This window comes from Coffea arabica, chromosome 1c (genome assembly GCF_036785885.1).
Source record: "Coffea arabica cultivar ET-39 chromosome 1c, Coffea Arabica ET-39 HiFi, whole genome shotgun sequence".
Classification (NCBI taxonomy): Eukaryota; Viridiplantae; Streptophyta; class Magnoliopsida; order Gentianales; family Rubiaceae; genus Coffea; species Coffea arabica.
This window is the reverse complement of record NC_092310.1, coordinates 55,738,441-55,758,729: the sequence shown is the minus strand read 5'-3', so window position 1 is coordinate 55,758,729 and position 20,289 is coordinate 55,738,441. Positions and strand designations below refer to the sequence as shown.

General features: G+C 38.4%; 4 protein-coding genes across 9 annotated transcripts; all 4 read left to right on the top strand.

The window, feature by feature from the left end:
- The first annotated feature begins 603 nt into the window (after window positions 1-603).
- LOC113742987 (senescence associated gene 20-like) lies at window positions 604-1,140 on the top strand. The gene has a single exon (XM_027271036.2). It carries the CDS (start codon window positions 604-606, stop codon window positions 1,138-1,140), a length of 537 nt encoding a protein of 178 aa, XP_027126837.1.
- A 1,769-nt stretch (window positions 1,141-2,909) lies between these two features.
- On the top strand, window positions 2,910-6,478 carry LOC113731196 (U2 small nuclear ribonucleoprotein B'' 2). 2 transcript variants are annotated; one of them, XM_027256324.2, is made up of 5 exons: window positions 2,910-3,164; window positions 4,204-4,341; window positions 4,666-4,750; window positions 5,246-5,328; window positions 6,035-6,478. In XM_027256324.2, the coding sequence occupies exons 2-5, from the start codon at window positions 4,309-4,311 to the stop codon at window positions 6,314-6,316; spliced, it is 483 nt and encodes a 160-aa protein (XP_027112125.1). In that variant the 5' UTR covers window positions 2,910-3,164; window positions 4,204-4,308; the 3' UTR covers window positions 6,317-6,478. The 2 variants fall into 2 exon arrangements, with proteins under 2 accessions (XP_027112125.1, XP_027112115.1); XM_027256314.2 differs by having other exon boundaries at window positions 2,912-3,164; window positions 4,169-4,341.
- A 1,035-nt stretch (window positions 6,479-7,513) lies between these two features.
- On the top strand, window positions 7,514-13,433 carry LOC113731169 (F-box/LRR-repeat protein 3-like). 5 transcript variants are annotated; one of them, XR_003458508.2, is made up of 9 exons: window positions 7,523-8,559; window positions 9,252-9,377; window positions 9,455-9,559; window positions 9,657-10,050; window positions 10,129-10,258; window positions 11,097-11,391; window positions 11,478-11,729; window positions 12,563-13,179; window positions 13,305-13,433. XR_003458508.2 is itself a non-coding variant. In XM_027256286.2 (8 exons), exons 1-8 carry the CDS (start codon window positions 7,765-7,767, stop codon window positions 12,596-12,598), a joined length of 2,130 nt encoding a protein of 709 aa, XP_027112087.1. In that variant the 5' UTR covers window positions 7,523-7,764; the 3' UTR covers window positions 12,599-13,433. The 5 variants fall into 5 exon arrangements, 3 of the variants coding, with proteins under 3 accessions (XP_071936137.1, XP_027112087.1, XP_027112071.1); XR_011840498.1 differs by having other exon boundaries at window positions 7,521-8,559; window positions 11,478-12,251; window positions 12,566-13,433; XM_027256286.2 differs by having other exon boundaries at window positions 12,566-13,433.
- Window positions 13,434-15,377: 1,944 nt separating this feature from the next.
- Window positions 15,378-18,345, top strand: LOC113731163 (WRKY transcription factor WRKY24-like). The gene is made up of 5 exons (XM_027256256.2): window positions 15,378-15,838; window positions 16,090-16,257; window positions 16,357-16,976; window positions 17,084-17,245; window positions 17,730-18,345. Exons 1-5 carry the CDS (start codon window positions 15,515-15,517, stop codon window positions 18,151-18,153), a joined length of 1,698 nt encoding a protein of 565 aa, XP_027112057.2. The 5' UTR covers window positions 15,378-15,514; the 3' UTR covers window positions 18,154-18,345.
- Window positions 18,346-20,289: the final 1,944 nt, after the last annotated feature.

The window sequence follows — 20,289 nt, the reverse complement described above, 5'->3', positions numbered from 1 at the left end:
ATTAATTGATCCAAATTAATTAAAACAGGAGAGGAGGGTCATACGAGGGATCGTACCCAACACTTCTATATCTCCAGCATTAGTTAAAAATCTTGTTAAGGCTCCATTCTTAATCTTTGCAATTATCAGCGAGATTCAAAAGTGACACAGTAACATACTACTCCTGCACACGAAAGAATTAATTAAAGCTGCTTGACTACTCTTCCAAACTTTGGTCAGCTCCGTCTCACGGGTCACACCACATAAGACAGTCCATGAACCTCGGAGTCGGGGCACACACTGTTTTTTTTTTTTCCCCCGCTTTTACCAGGTCGCGCCTTCATTGGCCCTTCTTTCGTCTGCCAACGCCTCCTATATAATAACTCCTCCTCTATCCATCATCAGTTTTATCCATCATCAGTTTCATGTAGATTCACCATAATACACTAACTAGAAAGGTCTTGGCAAAGTTGGGATCATAACTTGCTAGGCCATCATATACAGTGTATTACAAGTGCTGCATCATCAGGTTTACACGCACAGTTGACCGTATTGTATCGATCATAATTGAAGTTCTACCTAACTACCTTGTATTAGGCTTGTTTGTGCAATTGCAACGCCAAAATGGCAACCAAGAAAGCAGCAGAAGCAAATGAAGAAGCGAGCTTCAAAGAAATGGAACGGAACAGCCAAAAACTTGTGTTAGCCCTCTACGACGCGTTGAAGGCTAAAGATGTTGGCACGGTTCAAACGTTTCTAGCACCGGACATCGAGTGGTGGTTCCACGGTCCACCTTCCCACCAGCAGCACTTGATGGGCTTACTGACCGGCAAGGACTCCTCATTCGTCTTCAAACCACTCTCCATTGAGGCCTTTGGATCACTAGTGCTAGTCGAGGGTTTTGACCAGAAAAACTCTTCGGTTTCTTGGGTGCATGCATGGACCGTTTCCCAGGGCAGAATGATCACCCAAGTAAGGGAGTACTTCAACACACATGTTACGGTCACCCTCTTGGGAAGTTGCACTACTAAATCTTCTAATGAGTCGGAACAGCCACAGGGGGCATCGTCTCAGGCCAATCCCCTCAAGTACTGCCAATCTATTTGGCAGAGTAAGCTGGTTGACAACTCAGTCGTGCCTGGTCTTGTTTTGGCACTCTAGTACCATAGCAATCGCTACTATAGTAAATTTACTGCAGTATTGTTTCTTCTATGCCTCTAAACTCTAGCCTTTTTTTTGGGGGGGGGGGGTGGTGTTGGAACTAGATGCAGAACACTGCATCTAGACATTTTTAGTTTGTTGTGTGATTTGGTTTCGTCATGATCATGCTAATAGTTTCAGCTGTAAAGAGCTAGCACTACTCGTTTTGTTGTTTGTCAATATCTCGTACATGCATATTGCGTATGCATTCCGGCTTTATTGTACCATGGTACTCCAGTGGATGTTGTTTGCTGATGAGTCTTAAATTAGATAGTATTGTAGATATTACGCCGGCTGTAAAACATATAAATAGCCGTCAAGAAAAAGTCTTGAATTATACAGGGATCTGAATTCAACAACTCTTTTGCGATTAAAATTTATTTTTCAAATGTAACGACGGTTGTGTACTTGTAGTCGAGCTTAAAAAATATGATGGACAAACAAAAGGAGAGTAGCTCAATAGTTTTGGACACCTATTATTTGAAAAAAAAATTATTTACTGTAACGCTTTTAGCGATATGATGTGATATATATGAAATATAAAAGTAATTGAACGTATAAAAAATAATTAAAAATATATTTATGAGATAATCGAAATAATTTTTTCAAATAATCAGCTATCCAAACGCTCTCAAGTCCCGCGCTATGCGTCTATGAATAAAAGTAGCCGGTAGCAATATCACAATAATCAGGGGAAATTTGGAATTGGGGTGACCTTGTCATAGAAATTTGGAATCGGTATGGGATTTTTGTTGCCCTCTTTGTGTTGTAAAGAAAATTTTGCGTTCATCTTCGTCGGATAAGTGCTTAGTGGGGCAGTCCATTAACGAAGGAGTCGATAGCAATTTTATTGCAAAAGGGAAAAAATAGGATTTTGGTAAGTATAATGCGGTTTCACTTAAACTAAACAAAATAGAGTGGTGTTAAATTTGATGAAATGCATAAAAGAAAATGGAGAAAAGGTGTGTAAAGGTGCTTTTGGACACTAATAAATTGCGCAACGGATCTTCTGTCCTATATCATGTGCCACTCTCTATCCCACTTTTTATTATATTGCTATTTTTCCTCCATAATATCATGTTTTAATTCTTTTTTGTTTCCTTAAGATCCAATAACTATTAATTGAGTAATACAAATGAGATTTTTTATGAATTTTCTGCTGTATTTTTTAATTTTCTATTAGATATTGCTTTTTTGAAGATGTTGTATTTATTTTTTACTCAATTAATAGTTATTGGATCTTAAGGAATCAAAATGCATAACAAATGAGATTTTTTATGAATTTTCTGCTGTATTTTTTAATTTTCTATTAGATATTGCTTTTTTGAAACTGTTGTATTTATTTTTTACTCAATTAATAGTTATTGGATCTTAAGGAATCAAAAAAGAATTAAAACATGATATTTATATAGGAGAAATAGCAATATAACAAAAAGTGAGACAGAGAATGGCACAAGATGTGGGACAGAAGATCCGTTGCGAATAAATTGCATGTAATATATATATATATATATATATATATATATATATATATATGAAAAAAAATTCCTACAAGTGAAGATAGTTGTAGTGGGTTCGCAGAGGAAATCCGACCATCAAAGGGACTGAGCAGCTCACCAGCGTCAGTAGAAGTCTAGAACTTAAATCCAAAAGCATGAAAAGCCCCAAAACCTAAAGGCCCATTGGGCCACAAGACAAGATCGACGGAGCCATTCCATATACGATGTTTCGCGTTCTACTCTTCACAGGCCACCGCCAAAATCAAAAGGGCAGCAACGTTGATTCTAACTCTTTCTAGTTCGACGAGTAGTATTAATACTAGTAGACTTGTAGTTGTATGGTGGAGCTAGGGCTGAAAATTTGAGTAACACAACGCCACACAGACAAAGGGTGAGGGTGAAGCAGAGGAAGAATGCTGACCGGAGATATACCCCCAAATCAAACCATTTACATTAAGAACCTCAACGAGAAGGTTAAAAAAGAAGGTAACCTTCGCAACTAAATTTGTCTGTTTTAATTGGACAATTTTTTTTTTTTTTTGTTATCCTGAATTTCTACTCTTAGGCAGCGGGGTTTGAAAAACTTTCTTGGTTTTTTTGTTGGCATTAGAAGCTAATCTGTGCATCAGATTTACTTGAGATAACTTCTTTCTTTTTTTGGGCAGCACATGCATTACGTTATTCGTGTTAAATCAGCTGTCCCAACTGCTGGGCTTTGGTTCTTCTTTGATTTTTGAGCCCCCTTTGAACCTAGTGGAATTATGCCCTTCTGTTTAGTAAATTTAGGAGTTTTGCTGGCCAGGACATTCACTAGATTCCGTATGGATTTACCTTTTTCCCCAATTCTGGATTTCTCTTTTGATTTTTGTTTTGGCTACTTTGCATAGGCAACTTATTGGTTCGTTTTTTCCATTACTTGCTTATGGGGGCTATATGATCATGTTAATTGGCATTACAAAGATAGAAAGCTGGGAAATATATATATATATATATATATATATATATATATATATATATATATTTGGTGGCAGCGTATTAGTACCAAGCTCCTTCATTACGTGTCATAAACATACTATCCACTTCCTACTAAATTTCGTAGCATAGATGGCAGATGCGAAAATCATGCCCCTGTTTAGGCCAGCGGGATTGGAACAGATAGTAAAAAGATGCATTGGAGGCCAGTAAAATGTATTTTGGCTATGCTTTTGAAACCAAAGATCAAGAAGTCCAACTTACCAAGTATAATTCTCAGCCAGAGCGAAAGGGTATTTCACAGGAGGCTAGATATCAACTGTTTGTTGAGCTAAATCTAAATGTTTGAGTTAGCGTCTCGTGTATGCCTATTATCTCCTTGTTATGCTATCTTGACTATTGAGAGCTAAGGCATCAGCTGGTCTTATTGCTGCCCTCTCTTCTACTTTGCAATCTCGCTTACTTTACTTTGATGATTTTGAACATGATGCCACATTTCCCTTATATTTCTTGAACAGAGTTGAAGAGATCTCTGTATGCATTGTTTTCGCAGTATGGGAGGATCCTGGACATTGTTGCCTTGAAAACAACCAAACTTCGAGGGCAGGCTTGGGTTGTATTTAGTGAAGTGACCGCTGCCAGCAACGCAGTGCGCCAGATGCAAAATTTTCCGTTTTACGATAAGCCTATGGTGAGTTATCACACTAGCTGCCTGCATGTTAATGGTTCATCTCCTAATTGGTGGTAAATTATGAAGGTATATTCAAAGCTACAGTTCCAAGGGTCTTGTTTAACCCTTTCACTTGTGGAAAAACCCAAATGCATTTTTTTTAACTCTTCATTTGAATATCAAATGAACTTGCAACTATTCACTTCCACATTACACAATCTGTTTACTTCCATTGTTTTCATTTGATTTTTGATAAAGCTTTAGTTCTTTGTTTCTCTTTTTTTTCTCCCTTCCTTCTGCAAATTGGATGCATGAAATTGACTATTTAACTTTTCCGCATTACAGCGGATCCAGTATGCAAAATCAAAATCAGATTGTATTGCTAGAGCCGAGGGTACTTATGACAAGAAAAAGAAGCAAGAAGAGAAAGGTAAAATCATCTTACAATTCCAGCTTTCTATTCCTTCTAATTTCCTATTTATACATCTCATTTTCATATCAGTAATTATTCAAAGATACGAATATCCATCATCTGCCTACTTTTCCATTTGTTTGAGCATGATTCACATTGCATTTACTCTCTCTCTCTCTCTGAATGAGACGGTGGTGGTGGGTATACTTATGCATTTACCCAGATACTGTGAAGAAGTTTGGTGAGGGGGATTTTTTTGGTTGTACTTTCTTGTCTCCTAGGAGGCCTTGAGCCATAGTATCTCATGAACTTCTACTAGTTTTACTGAGATGCTAGTTCTCTTTGTTATGGCTCCTGCTTGATGGACCTATGAATTATTTATGTTCATTGTTCAAAGGTATTTTGGTACATCATGCATTTGTTCTCCAATGCATGATCTAATGGATCTGTTGGTTATTCTCTATTGTGATGTTTTTAAATCAATTTTTTGCTTGGATTGGTATTTGCATTCAGCTGAAAGAAAGAGACGTGTTGAAGAAGCTCAACAAAATGCTACTCCTAATGGTCCAAGAGCTGAGAGCAATGGTGGCCCAGCTGTAAGTTGCTGCATTTGAGTTACTTCATTCTTTTTAGAGCGAACATGCTCATGCACTTGGCCTGAGAAAAATATTACCCCCATCATGTGCTTAACTTGCTTTGCAGTCACAACGAAATTACTACCTGTGTAATTATATGTTTGTTTTTGCTAATACTTTTTACACATCTAGATGTATATAAGGGAGAAGAAGAAGATTTAGATAAGATTCTATTGTTTGTCAGTGTGCTATATTATTTGTACTGCAATAGAAACATTTATATCTGCGATTTGTTGGTCTGTCTTCACATGATCTGGCCTCGTTAGCTAGTTTTTTCTGTGGTAAATATTTGTATACTTTGTTTTCTCACTTTGGCGAGGGGGATGGGGGGAAAGGTGGCAAATGACCAATGGCTGTTTACTTGGGGATAGGGCGTTCTCAAGGTATAGGGTGGTTAATTTCATGGTCAGCTTTTGAGGGTTTGAATCACAGATGTCATAGGCAATAAAATATGCTTTCTAAAATTTAGCTTTGCTCTGTAGTTTAGAGACTAACTGAGGGGTGCTTAATTTGCCATGATGGTAGGTGTAAGTTTTACATTCTATAGAGTTGAATGAAAGAAGAAAGCTCATGAGGTTTTCTTCATAAATTTGCTTCTGTTCAATCTTTCTGTGGTTTTTTGTCTTCGTGGAGTTGCACTAACACTTCCTCTGGAGGAATTTTGCAGGCTTCCTCTCGTCCAGGACGGCCGAGTGCTCAAGAAGCCGTTGCTGATCCGAACAACATACTCTTCATACAGAATCTACCATACGAGACAACAAGCATGATGCTGGATGTCCTTTTCAAACAATACCCTGGTTTTAGGGAAGTTCGAATGATTGAGGCAAAACCAGGTATAGCCTTCGTAGAATTTGAAGATGATATACAATCTTCAGTTGCCATGCAGGCACTTCAGGGCTTCAAAATTACCCCCCAGAATCCTATGGCAATCAGCTATGCGAAAAAATGATTGATCTAATGTCTTAGGTGACTCGGCGCATTTTACACCTTTTGCTTGGGTTAAACTGAGGAATTGCAATGGTTCTATATTTGGATGTAATGTATTCTATGAGAATTGTTGATTTACAGTACAGTTTCGCTTGTTCGGGTAACTAAGAAACTATTTCTCCAATTGTGGTCTCGCTACTTCTGTAAAAAGTCTGCAGCGGTTTGTTGCAACATACTAACTGTTACGGGAGGATGTTGTGGTATCTAACCCATTCTTTTATTTTCTTTTTTGTCCTACTTTATGGGGATGTGACGAAGGGAAGGGGACAGGCTCAACGGATGGGACGAGGAATTGGGGAGAACTAAACTATCATAAGATCAATTAATTGTACCATGCACTCGTTTGGATTTAAAGAAATCACTAATAAATTTAAAGGGCTTGTTTGGATTGAGCATTATTTGTCAAATTATATCTGCTTACATCATCATTACAATTTCCAACGCACCTTTTTATCTCACATACATCACATCACAAAAAATGCTACAGTAAAAATATCTCAAATAACTTACAATCCAAACAAACTCAAAGAAATTGAAAGAAACCACATATTTAGTGGTATCCAACCAATTCATTACGTGTGATTTGTTGGGGACGAAGCAATGGGGAGAGACTTCATTCATCTCTGTATTTGATCCACCAGATTTGGTTCTTCAAATAAGAGCCACCAGAAATCAATTCTACTTTGCCGTTCGATTGCACTCTCTCCGGCGCGTAAGCTATAGTAGCATACAACCAAAATCAATTTGAGTACGAATGCACGAATGACTCTGGCTTGGCTCCACCAAAAGAAAAAGGTGAAAGGGGTTCTCGCTTTCTCAACATCTCAATCGGCTGTTCAACCCGATTGCCGTCAAGTTTAGGTCGCTGGTGGAGCACATAAATGCACAAATGAAAACGATGCAATATTGGACCATGCCGTACCAGGTGTGCCCTTGAATTCACCCCGCCTCTACACCTGGCTGCCCCTCGTTGATCTTTCTTTATTAGCTAAGCGCCTAAGCCTAAGATCTCATTGACCCTCAGTTTATTTTCCTTAATTGCCCCCTCTGGCTCTGACTTTACGCTTTACCATATACAAGTACTAGTAGACAATACATTAATTTAAAAAAAGAAAAAAAAAAAAAAAAGAGTATACGATGCTTGAGGATTAGGGTTGTCCTTAATTTGATGCCATCAATTCAGCCAATTAAAGGGTTAAGAAAAACAGAAAAACGGCAAGAAAAAAGAAAATTTTGTTTTTCGGATACAGTCAAAGATCCAATCCAACTGAGAAAGGTCAGCGTTGTAATTTCCGAACATCATCTTCGTCAACTGAAACCAACTTCCCCAGCTCAGGTCATCATCATTCCAAACTTTTCTACTAATTTTTCTGTCTAGCCCCCACAATTGATCTCAGAATCTTTTTATTAATGCTCCCATTCAATGCCAGTTCATTTACTTCTCAGAAACTTCCAAAAATACTCGACCGCTGGAAAGATTTTCCCCCACCATTCCTCCTGGATCAGCAACATAGCTTTTACCTGCAGCAGTCTGATTATCATCTCATGAAGACCCCCAGAACCATGCAACAAGTTCACCAATCTCCCAATCTCTCCAACCCCTTTGAAAATCTTACTGAAGAAATCATATTTAACGTTCTTGATTTCCTCGATGAGGACCCACAAGCCAAGAAATCGTTCTCTCTTGTTAACAAATCATTCTACTCTATTGAATCCATTCACAGAAGATCTCTAAGACCTCTACGAACTAATCTCATTCCAAGTACACTCCGAAGATATCCTCATCTATCTCACCTTGACTTCACATGCTGTCCTCGTGTCGAGGATGATACTCTTTTTGCTATAGCTGATGTATATAAGACTAGTTTGAGGGCCATTGACCTTTCGAGGTCTAGGTTCTTTAGTAACGTTGGGTTGTCGAGTTTGGCTGGGAAATGTACAGGTTTGTTGGAGATGGATTTGTCCAATGCAACAGAGCTAACAGACTTGGCTGCTGCAGCTATTGCTGAAGCTAAGAACCTGGAGAAGCTATCATTGGCTAGGTGCAAGTTAATTTCAGATATCGGGATTGGCTGTATTGCTGTTGGTTGCAAAAAATTGAAGTGGGTTTGCTTGAAATGGTGCTTAAGAGTTAGTGATTTCGGTGTTGGCTTGATTGCTATGAAGTGCAGAGATATTCGCTCTCTGGATCTCTCTTACTTGCCTGTAATTTGCCTTTTCTCCTTCAGTCTTTTCCTTTTCCCCCACTATATTTTCCATAGGTGCGGTCAGCTGTTACTTGTTCTCTCCTTAGCTAGACCACTGGGAGTTTGAAGTTGACGTCCTTAAAACAATTATTCGTTAAACGTTACAGTGGTAATTGATGTCAACAGAAAAGGAAATAATTCTCTCTCTCTCTCTCTCGTGGTAATATCTGAGCTAGCTGATTAGCCTTGACCTGGAAAATTAACTAGTCCTGGTAAATAGACTCTACCGATTGGCGGATCATGCCCCTGGGTGCATTTGTATCTTGACAATTAATTAACTGCTCAGAATTTCCTAGGTTTTGTAAATCTTAAACGTTTCTTCACCTGTCAATTGTGGGATTCTAATTTCTAAATTCTATCTTTAGGAAGTTAAGCAACCATGAGTCATATTCGACTGGCAATCTTTCACATTGTTTCTAAATATTAACACAGGGCTAAGCTATTCTTTTGTGTAGGATGATGTGCTTATATCCTAATTCTTAGATTGTAGTTTTCTGACATCGGAGTTCAGTGAGCTTATACTGTAAATTAATCAGCAAATTGTCACAAGAACTTGAACATAGGTTTACTTATTTTATATAGTGAAATTGTTTCAAGAAATGTCGTTATCTTGAGAAACTTTTAACATTCTTCTGGATTTTTTCTTAACAGATAACAGAAAAGTGCCTTCCACCCATCCTGCAGCTTCAACAACTCAAGGAATTAATTCTTGTCGGATGTTCTGGTGTTGATGATGAGGGTCTTGTCACCCTGAATCAAGGATACAAACCACTAGAGGTTCCTTCTTTGGTTCCTGTTTGTCCTTTTTACATCCTCTCTTGCAATTCATTGATTCCATCTGATATTTGTTGCAGATGCTTAATATGTCAATCATTCAAAATGTCAGCCACATTGGTCTATATTCTCTAACAAATGGCATGAAACACCTAAGCCATCTCAGTCTAGCATATGGTTTTGATGTAAGTATAGAACTTCTATTCGTGAATTTTCCATTGCAAGTGTATCTGTTATCTCTCATCTTAATTTTTTTCCCCCTTTTTGCAAACCTTGGTTCAGGTTACAGTAGATCTAGCAAAATGCCTGCGCAATTTTCCGGGCCTGCAGTGCATTAAATTAGATGGCTGCCAAGTCTCATGTGCTGGGATGAAAGCAATTGCAGATTGTTGTGTATCCTTAAAGGAGATAAACTTATGCAAGTGCATAGGAGTGACAGATGAGGGTCTCTCCTCCATTATGGAGAAGCACAATGGATTGAAAAAATTGGACATAACTTGTTGTAGAAAAATAACTCATGCCTCTTTAGACATTATAACAAGTTCATGTAACTCCCTTATTTCCCTCAAAATGGAATCTTGTAGCTTGATTCCTGAAGATGCTTTTGAATTGATTGGGCAACGTTGCTCTTTGCTGGAGGAGCTGGATATTACTGATAATGAAGTCAATGATGAAGGTTCCACATGAAATCTATCATCATCTTCATTAAGTTTACTATCCCTAATGGTGACTAACTGCTTTTGCACTAACGCAGGGTTGAAAGCAATCTCAAGATGTTCCAAACTTTTGAGCTTAAAAATGGGAATATGCAGGAAAATCACTGATGGCGGACTTTCTCATGTTGGAATTTACTGTCCAAAACTGACACAACTTGATTTGTACAGGTTTGCAACTTTACAATAAAGATTATTATCTTTTTCATTTTTTTTCCAGAAGCATGGATCCTGAATTTTATTTTATTTTTTATCTTTTGTAGGTAATTTGATTTTAATTTGACATTCCACGTCCCAAGAAAGTATTTTCTGCTTAATCAACTAACCCCCCCCCCCCCATATCTCTCCTTCAATATGTTGATACATCATTTAGATTTTCATTAATTTCCATAAATGGAATTTTTTTTACCAGAGCCCTTGTAAGTTTAACCAGTGTCCTAATTCCTGCTTTACCATCTGAAATGAAACTGTAAGCAAGTTTTCTACTCTATGCTTTTCTATGAAAATGGAGAAAATGTTTTTGAGAAATCTTGATCACTACTCTGTACTTCTAATTGTTGGGATAATAGAAGCCTGTCTTTTGCTAGTTTCAAAAACTGACTTCTGATACCTTATTGTCCACTCCACCATGTTGAGTTACCGTTTGGTGACCTTCTTCCTAAAAAATGAAAAAATTTTGAACAGTATGGTGAGAAGTGATCTTGCCTGCAGTGGGTTTAGTTGCTACGGAACAAATAGTCATAGAAAATCAGTTTACCAGTATTTGCTCTGGAAAATGAATCAATCCTAACTTTAGCGCTTCCTTTACGCGCACGCGCGCGCGCACATATAGGGGAGAGATGGGATTTATGAAGCGGAGAGAGGGAAGGGGGATTTGAAACTTTAGCCATCCTATTTAAAGTTTCTAATCTATAACTCCATATCGCCTTCTTTCTTGTCGATCCCTATTGTTGATCCGAACAAGTTTCAATTTACTCAAATATAATGACATTTTTCCCCCTATTTTCAGGTGCACAGCAGTTACCGATGTAGGCATTATGGCAGTTGCAAATGGTTGCCTTGGTTTGGAGATGATTAACATGGCTTACTGTGAGAAAGTTACTGACAGTTCATTGCGATGTTTATCAAAATGTTTAAGATTGACAGCGCTTGAAATTCGAGGATGTACTCGTCTATCTTCAGGAGGATTATCAGCCATTGCTGAAGGATGTAGGAAACTGACCCTTCTTGACATTAAGAAATGCTGTAACATTGATGATGCTGGAATGCTTGCTCTTGCACAATGTTCCCAAAGTCTCCAGCAGGTTCTCTCACTTCCTCTCCTTTTACAAAAGATGGCTAAATGAGTCTGCAGCGTCTTAAGTGAACTAACCAGTCTATTTATTTGCAGATTAATATATCATATTGTTCAGTTACAGATATTGGGCTAATGGCACTGGCCAGCATTAACCACTTGCACAGCATGACTATCTTGCATGTAACTGGACTGACTGCCAGTGGGCTTGGTGCTGCTCTGTTAGCTTGTCAGGGACTGAGAAAAGTGAAGCTTCACTCAACCTTTAAAGCATCAATGCCTCAGGCTCTCCTGAATCACGTAGAAGCTCGTGGCTGCATCTTTCACTGGAGAAATAAAGCATTTCAGGTTTTCGTTTTATTTACATTTCAGTAGTGGCATGCAATTATCACTGTTTCAGTTTTGAAAGTGATTTCTACTGGTATTGACTATTCATTTTCTTCATTCAGCCAAAACCCTGTGGGTTTCATTAGCGCTCTCTTATCTTGTATCTTAGTTTTCAAACAGCTTCGGAACCCGGGGCCAACTTTTTACTTTTATACAATGAAAACGGGTAAAAATTAAGCTTTTCCCGGATTCTTGTATTACTCGAAAACTGAAGATGCTTCAACTTTCTTTTCCACTTCTTCCAATAGCTGCAACTGTACCTGTTTGTAGAAGCTGCAATTTTAGTATTGCAATATGTTGAACTGATAGCTAACCGTTAGTGATGTAGATTTGGAACTTCTAGATGTTTCTGGAAGAAAGATGAGTATTCTTGTGCTTCTGAAAATGGCAACTATAAAAGTTACGAAGCGTACAAATATGTCTATCCTTCTTCAGTGTGCCGGTCACTTGTGAAGGATTGATCTGCATGCTGGCAGATTCTAGGTTTTGTTTTTTGTTTGTATATTCATTTACCATTTTTTTTTGGTGGGGGAGGGGGGGGGGGTGCATAAACTAGTATATTGATGCAAAATTCTTGTATCCTCCCTTCCGCTTATTGGACAATGATGCTAATCAACTAGTTTGTATAATCTTAGCTTACACGCAAAAATCAAATGAAGGAACTGCTGGCTGTAAATTTTTTTGCAAGATAAAGAAATAATTCTGATAGTTGAAGCTTATACTTGCAAGATGCTCTCTAACATGTGTAGTATCATCTTACTTGTACTGATTTTTGCATTAAATTATGTACGTAGCAGGTGGATATAGATCCGAAGGGATGGCAGCTATGATTATCAGTGAAGAATTCAACATTTTGCATCGTGAAACGTTAAATTGTTGCCGCTGATAAGATTGCAGCTGAATCAAGGAGTCAAAACAAGAACATTTTATTCTGGTGATGTGTTCATTTACCTGAATGTGCCGTGCCAGTGATTGATTGGCCATAGAGCTTGTTTGCTGTCCAGGTTCCAAAATGGGGAAAACACAAGAGTATGTTCTGCATCAGACTTGCATCATTTGAGTTGCTGCGATGGGTCCAGTTCCAGAAAGATGATTTCATACTACCATCCATATTCTTGTTGCTACTGATTCAGATTACTCGTTACTCTCTTGAGTCTTGAGCAATTTAATGGGGTGTCGAGACTGAGTAACTTCTTGATTTGAAAATAGAACGTCCCTATAGGCTTTGCCTATAATTCTAATTTGACCTTATTCAATCTGCTGAAACATTTGACCATGACCATATTCTTTTTCTCCTCTCAGAATATCCTAGACCGAACGAGTGGAAGCAGAACTATGGCAAAGAGTACTACCCAAAAGTCAAATATGTTCGGACTTTACTCGCACATAAATGCATGCATCTTGGTACCATGTATAGTATAACCCATAATTTTGTCACGATTAGTTTTTAACACCCAATAGTTAGTTGTTGGCTTGAATGTCAATGTAGGATGCTGTTTGTTCAATAATTCTCACAATCCATGCACATTTCTCCAGCTCACCAGATTCATGTATAATAAACCTGGAAGCCTTGTTGTGCCTGTGAGGGGCAGGAGTCTAGTCCGCCCGCGGAAGTGACTCCAATAAAGAATTGATGAATGGGGTTCAAAAATAGACTTTGATCGATTTCCTTTGTTGAAAGGTAAACCTTATCAATTTCAGATTGAAAATTATACTAACGTTATCATCTTCTCGAAGTAGCGGGAGGAGACTGCTGACTTACTTTTTCCAAAAGTCAGCTGGAAATTTGTTTATGTTCAGATCTTGCGAAAAATGAAATTTTGACTGACCACCCTTTTAAATTATTCCTCTGACCACTCCATTTGCGCCTGGAATTTGTCATTAATAGTATGTTGTTATGTGATTCGTTTGATCACTATCAATTAGCATCAATCTTCCAGAATCACAGGGGCGATGCATTTCATTACCACACCCCAAGTCAATGTTTTCAACGTCAAGCGTTTTCATGGACACATCATCGTCTTCCACGATGTGATTCAATGCATGGGCAGGGTGATCACTGATTCAGGACAGAAGCTGCCCAGAAAAACCAAAAAAAAAAAAAAAAAAAACAGAATGCAGAAGAATGCAGATGCTGTGGATCTTGGACCAAATTGAATTGAACATGAGCGGCAGCAGATTCAATTCTTGTTGGATTTTGGGTAACCACCAAAGCATTTATGCATGCGAGGTGAGAAGTGGCGGCTGTGGCTGCCGTTTCAAGGATTTTGTTTGGAGGAGGAGGGAGACATGGGAGATTCTTGAATAATGTGACTGTAACTATAATCTACTCGCGTGGAAAATTCTTTGTTCACTTCCACACGAATGAAAATTGAATGACTTTAACGTGGCATGATGCAGCAGCAGCAGCTGGTGGCGGATTAGTCGGAGGTGAAGATGAAAACAGAAAAGAGAGAAAAGCACTACAATGACCTGTTGTTTGAGTTGGAGTCAACAATATACATGACAAAACGCACGGCATACGTTACCTTATCTCACAAAAACAATGAACAAATTCGTCCAAATGACTGTTAAATACACTACTATTAAATGTATTACAACTTTATTGCATTCGATAGCTGTAGCTGGTGATCAATCCAGGCTACACATATGGTACTAAGTAACTAGCCAAACATTAAATAGTGTGTTTGGATTGTAAGTTATTTTCCCAAATATATTTGCTTACATCACTATTATAATTTTCAATACACTTTTTTATCTTTCTAATTACCTTTTTATCTCACATACATTACATCACAAAAAGTGCTACAATAAAAATATATGTATGTTTTGAAACCATAATTTCATTGCAAGAATTACTGCACGATATTACGAATCAAAATCAGTGATTAACAAATAATGGTGCGCCTCTTTCTCTCTGTAATTTCTCAAAGCAACGAGAAAACGCAGGATGCGATTAATTAATTACTGTTCATAAAGTTTTTTAATGGGATTAATTTTTTCTACACTGTTAGTGTATAAACTGACGAAATTGGATGAATGCCACATCATCTGAATTTGAATTTAAACATCAAATTTTATATATATGATATGTATTCAGATCCGTTAATATATATATTGTCAGTGTATAAAAGATTAACCCTTTTTAATAAGATAAATCTAGCTAACATTCACAAACTCTCTTTTTTTTTTTTTTTTTGGCTACCGTTTACATGCTTGTTTATCTAGAACTCTCCTGTTGGCAATGATCAAATAATTCTCTATTGCTAATCCTTTACAGAGACAATACACCCAAATTGAGAGCGACACAGCGCGTTAGCTGTCCAAATCCAACTCTCAGCCGCCGCTCTCTCATTTCTGGATGAAGCCATCGTGGTCAAACCCACGAGTTTTGAACCAAAAAATATACTATTAAATTATTATGTACTAGTATTTCTTTTTCCACGGTCAAACATCTGCTGATCTTCGCAGAAGATGCCTTACTCACACTAGGCCCCCAAAACGACACCCTAAAAGGCTAAATCCCCCAAACGAGAGAGAGAGAGGGGGGGAAGGAAGGGAAGGAAAAAAAAAAAAAAAGAAAAGGAAAAACCTCAGCCTAAGGTTCAAGAATTGCCTCGCAAGATACGTGTAAACGTTCAGCCCCTGTCTCATTGTGGTAGATTCTCTCTCTAACCAGTCCTCCTGACTTGATATAAAGCTACAGCTCTCTTGGTCTAATCATCCCTTCCTACCTTCTTGTTCAAATGGCCGCCTCTACAGGAACCTTGGACACCGCAAATTTCTCATTTTCGCCTACTTCGTTCATGTCTACTGCTTCCTTCACCGACCTTCTTGCATCTGATGGCTACTCCATGGCCACCAGCACTGGTATGGCAGCAGAAAGCAGAGGACTTGGTGATCGAATTGCTGAGAGAACGGGGTCTGGGGTACCTAAGTTTAAGTCACTTCCTCCCCCTTCTCTGCCCATTTCTCCGCCCCCTGTTTCTCCTTCTTCTTACTTTGCTATTCCCCCTGGCTTGAGCCCAACTGAGCTCTTGGACTCTCCAGTTCTCCTCTCTGGTTCTAGCGTATGTGTCTTCAACTCAACTTTTCAGCTTCTTCTCGTTGCCTTTTCGTTTTGTCTTGCTGCTTGGATTCCAAGAATATGAATGAAAATGAAAATTGTGGGAATTGTGTTGACTAGTTTCCCTTGCTGCATATGATTACTAGAAAAGTTTGAATTTTTATCACACTAAAACCTTGTCGTGCTTTGATTTAAGAGAACCAACATTAGATGCTAGTTATGACTGCTGAACTCCCATCTTTAATTGGACTGCAGGTACTTCCATCTCCAACGACAGGGTCATTTCCATTTCAAGCCTTCAATTGGAAGAGCAATTCCTACAATTCGCAGCAGGGTATCAAGCAAGAACAAAAGAACTACCAGGACTTCTCTTTCCAGCCCCAGGCAGCTGTCTCTAGGCCACAGACCAACACAATTCCTGAGGTACTTTAGCAGTTTCACATGTTTCGCTTGAAAGCCTCTCGCTTTACGCCGGTAGATTTTTGTGTTTGTTTCAATACTGAAATGGTTCAAATTTTACAGGGACAAATGCAGCAAGCTTGGAACTATCAAGAACCCGCCAAGCAGGATGACCCTACCGTAAAATCTGATGTCACTTCTATGCAAAGTTTTTCTCCTGAAATTGGCAACATCCAGGCCAATTCTCAAGGAAACGGCGGATTTCAGTCGGATTATAACAACTATAACCAATCTTCACAGACTTTAAGTGAACGGAGAAGGTCGGAGGATGGTTACAATTGGAGGAAGTATGGGCAGAAGCAAGTTAAAGGGAGCGAAAATCCGCGAAGCTATTATAAGTGCACGTTTCCCAATTGCCCTACTAAGAAGAAGGTTGAGAGATCTTTAGATGGACAAATAACTGAAATAGTTTATAAAGGAAACCATAACCATCCCAAGCCTCAATCTACTAGACGATCATCGGCTTCCTCAACAGCCTGCTCAGTTGTCATCCAACCTTACAGTTCTCAATCTAATGATGTACCTGATCAATCCTATGCCTCCACTGGAAATGGACAGATGGATTCTGTTGCAACACCAGAGAATTCGTCCATATCGATCGGGGATGATGATTTTGAGCAGAGCTCTAAGAGCAAATCAGGTGGAGATGAATTTGATGATGATGAACCTGATGCTAAAAGATGGTAAGCTTAATTAGTTGATAGTGTTAATGAAATTAAGATTTAATTTATGTGTTTATGGATTAGGGTAAGTCTTAAATGTTTGACCGATGTTCTGATACATGTTGCAGGAAGACGGAGAGTGAAAGTGAAGGAATTTCAGCTCCTGGGAGCAGGACTGTGAGAGAACCTAGAGTTGTTGTTCAAACCACTAGTGATATTGATATTCTTGATGATGGATATAGATGGAGAAAGTATGGTCAGAAGGTGGTGAAAGGAAATCCCAATCCAAGGTAAAAAAGATATATCTTGATTGCTCTTTTAGTTCCCTCCACATTTATCTAAGAAGATAGTCCTTGAAAGTTTGAATGATTGATCCTAATTTTCAGAAACTTGCAACTTCTACAAACCCAGCACCCAGCCTTTGTGGTGCCTTGGAATTGAATTCGTCAACTAGTCTAGTCTTTGGGCAATTGTTTATGTGAAAGACCGAAAGTCCTAACGAGAACTTTTTTGAGTCTCAAGTCCTTAGCTTGGTCCAGTCCCTCTGGTTGAATGTTTTGACTGACCATTGAAGCATTAGCTCGACAGTTCTAAGACCATGAACTTCTATTAGTCATGTAGTTTTAGTCTTCCGGGGTCTTTTAAATTGCTCTTATGTTGGACAAAATCCTTTTTAACTGCAAGAAGCAGGGAATTTTTTCTGTTTCTCTTAAGTGCATCAACATTGACAGATTAGTCTAATCTAATTGTCGGGGGTTTGTTTCTATCGTCCAGGAGCTACTACAAGTGCACCAATCCAGGTTGTCCTGTTAGGAAACATGTAGAAAGAGCCTCACACGATCTGAGGGCGGTGATAACAACATACGAGGGCAAGCACAACCACGACGTGCCTGCTGCTCGTGGTAGTGGTAGCAATTCAGCCAACAGGCCTGTGCCTAGCAGCAATGCACCCATGGCCGTAAGGCCTTCAGTAATGTCTCATCAATCTAACTATCCAATTCCAATTCGAAGCTTTAGGCCACCACCACCTGAAGGGCAACAAGCTCCATATACTCTAAAAATGTTGCAGGATCCAGCTGGGAATTATGGCTTTGGGAATTCAATGGGATCTTACCTGAACGTGCCCCAAGAAAATACCCTCTCTAGAGCGAAAGATGAGCCAAGGGATGATATGTTTCTTGAGTCATTGCTGTGTTGAATTGAATGGGGTAGAAAAGGCAAAAGCTTTGCCTTTTAGGTTAGGCTAAAAGACTTTGCTGCTGCAATAAGACGGGTCTAAATTCATTTGTTCATTTTGTGGGTTGGTTTGTTTGTTTGTTTGTTTTGATGTACATTATTACCCCACAGGGATTTTGTATATTCAGTAAGTATATGGTACAGAAGTTCCTCAGATTCTTGTTCCTTTGCTCAAAAACAGCCCAAGTTGTCACCCCCACATGACACAGTCAATTCTTTACTACTATTTTTGCCCTCTTTTGCTTGCTTGTTTGACAAATGATTGGAGATTAATTCATTTCCAGTGGATTGACAAAAATATTAATTTATTTCTTTGTTGCAATTGACGTACTACCATCTCGGAAGCTCTAGGTTAGTAATTACCAAAGGCAAGCTTAGCAGCCTCTGCACTCTTTTTATGCAAGTTGGACCATGCATTGTCACAAACTTTACAGCTAGTAAAAACTAAGGCACTACTTTTTTTTTTTTTTTTTTGCGTAACGGCTTAGTATATATATCTTTTTCTCTCTCTCTCTATCTCTTTTTTTGTTTTTTTTTTGGTTATGCATTATGGTCATTTTAATCGCGGGAATGCAACTGTAATCTGATAATGTTAATTAAAAGGTGCGAGAATTCTAGAAGCAATCATAAAGTCGTTGCGAGTTACAGTAAAATAGTCGTCGCATAGTATAATCGTATAATGGTTGTGCCTAGCCCTAAGGAGAACAGAAACCCCCCAAACAAAAGAAAGCTAGGATTGTGTTTGGATTGTATTTTTCATCATTTTTCATGGAAAAATTACTGTAGTGATTTGATATATACGAGAAAAAAAGGTGATAGGGAAATGTGATCACGGAAAACGATAATATTTTCCGATGGAAACAAGCAATCCAAGCATGGCCTAGATCTGTCAATGACCGGGATGGGGGGATGGAGGCGTCGTGGTATGGTATCGGCGGCGGCCAGGTACGTCATCAGTTACATGATCCTAATGCAGGTTTGAATGGGTCAAAGATTTGGAGCTCTAGAAGAATTAGAACTACTACTACCTATATAGTAGCGGTAGAGTATTATTATAATATAATAATAGTAGTAGTATAGCATTTGCTTGTTGAACACGTTGGTCAAGGTCAACTTGTTGCCGCTAATTTACCACCAATACCACTTTTTTAAACTTTTATCATGAGAGAGAGGGAGGAACTTGCTGGGAAGGAAGGACTCTTCTTCTAATCTACTTCGCCATCGGTGGTGCAATGTGGGAGCCCACCCACCCCAGGGAAGGAACTCAGGAGGTACCTGTCCCTCCTCTTTACAATTACGATTCGCCTCCCCCACCCCGGCCCTCTAATCGCCTGTGGCCCTGCTGCTCTTTACTTCCTCTGGACCCTGCCTTCTTGCTTTGTCCGCACGCCTCTGCAAATTGCGATTGCGAGTTGGGATTTGGTGCAATCGTTTGTACGTAAATAATTTTTGGACAAATTTTATACTACTAATTCATCGTTAATAGTTTATGGATAATTTGTTCATTATTCACGTGAGCCCGTACGTTTTTAATTGTGCCTCGGAGTGTTTGGAAAGAATATTATTTGCTCAAATATATTTACTTACATCATAATTATAATTTTTAATATATTTTTTATTTTTTTAATTATCTTTTTATCTCACATACATCGCATCACAAAAAATGCTATAGTAAAAATATCTCAAATAATTTACGATCCAAACACACTCTTTGAGGCGTTGGATTCTTTTGTCCTTACAATTTGAGTGCTGGCATTTTTTTAAAAAAAAAATTAAACACTATATGGAGATGCAAGACATGTGAGGTGAAAAGATCTTCCACAAATGTATTAATTAATTGAGTAAATCTTATAAACACTGTAAATGTATACACTGTCACGGTTAGATGAATGATACACGAGTAAAATTTAAATTTCACGCATGTGTCATATATCTAACAGTAATAGTATATATAAGATTAATTCTAATTAATTAGATAATATTTTTAAAATCCAAAAACAAATTTTTTCACTAAACAATATAATGCCTAAATAAATACCACTACTTTCTCTCTCTTTCTTTTTTTACTTTAATAATGTTGCACCGTATGGCCAGGAGA

Excerpts from the sequence above, each read along its gene's own strand:
- LOC113742987 (XM_027271036.2), top strand. The coding sequence starts at position 604 with ATGGCAACCAAGAAAGCAGCAGAAGCAAATGAAGAAGCGAGCTTCAAA.
- LOC113731163 (XM_027256256.2), top strand. The coding sequence starts at position 15,515 with ATGGCCGCCTCTACAGGAACCTTGGACACCGCAAATTTCTCATTTTCG. Across the intron at positions 15,839-16,089 it reads TTCTCCTCTCTGGTTCTAGC|GTACTTCCATCTCCAACGAC; the intron begins GTATGTGTCTTC and ends ATTGGACTGCAG. Across the intron at positions 17,246-17,729 it reads AAAGGAAATCCCAATCCAAG|GAGCTACTACAAGTGCACCA; the intron begins GTAAAAAAGATA and ends TCTATCGTCCAG.
- LOC113731196 (XM_027256314.2), top strand. The coding sequence starts at position 3,092 with ATGCTGACCGGAGATATACCCCCAAATCAAACCATTTACATTAAGAAC. Across the intron at positions 3,165-4,168 it reads CGAGAAGGTTAAAAAAGAAG|AGTTGAAGAGATCTCTGTAT; the intron begins GTAACCTTCGCA and ends TTTCTTGAACAG. Across the intron at positions 5,329-6,034 it reads AGAGCAATGGTGGCCCAGCT|GCTTCCTCTCGTCCAGGACG; the intron begins GTAAGTTGCTGC and ends GGAATTTTGCAG.
- LOC113731169 (XM_027256270.2), top strand. The coding sequence starts at position 7,765 with ATGCTCCCATTCAATGCCAGTTCATTTACTTCTCAGAAACTTCCAAAA. Across the intron at positions 8,560-9,251 it reads TGGATCTCTCTTACTTGCCT|ATAACAGAAAAGTGCCTTCC; the intron begins GTAATTTGCCTT and ends TTTTCTTAACAG. Across the intron at positions 9,378-9,454 it reads AAGGATACAAACCACTAGAG|ATGCTTAATATGTCAATCAT; the intron begins GTTCCTTCTTTG and ends TATTTGTTGCAG.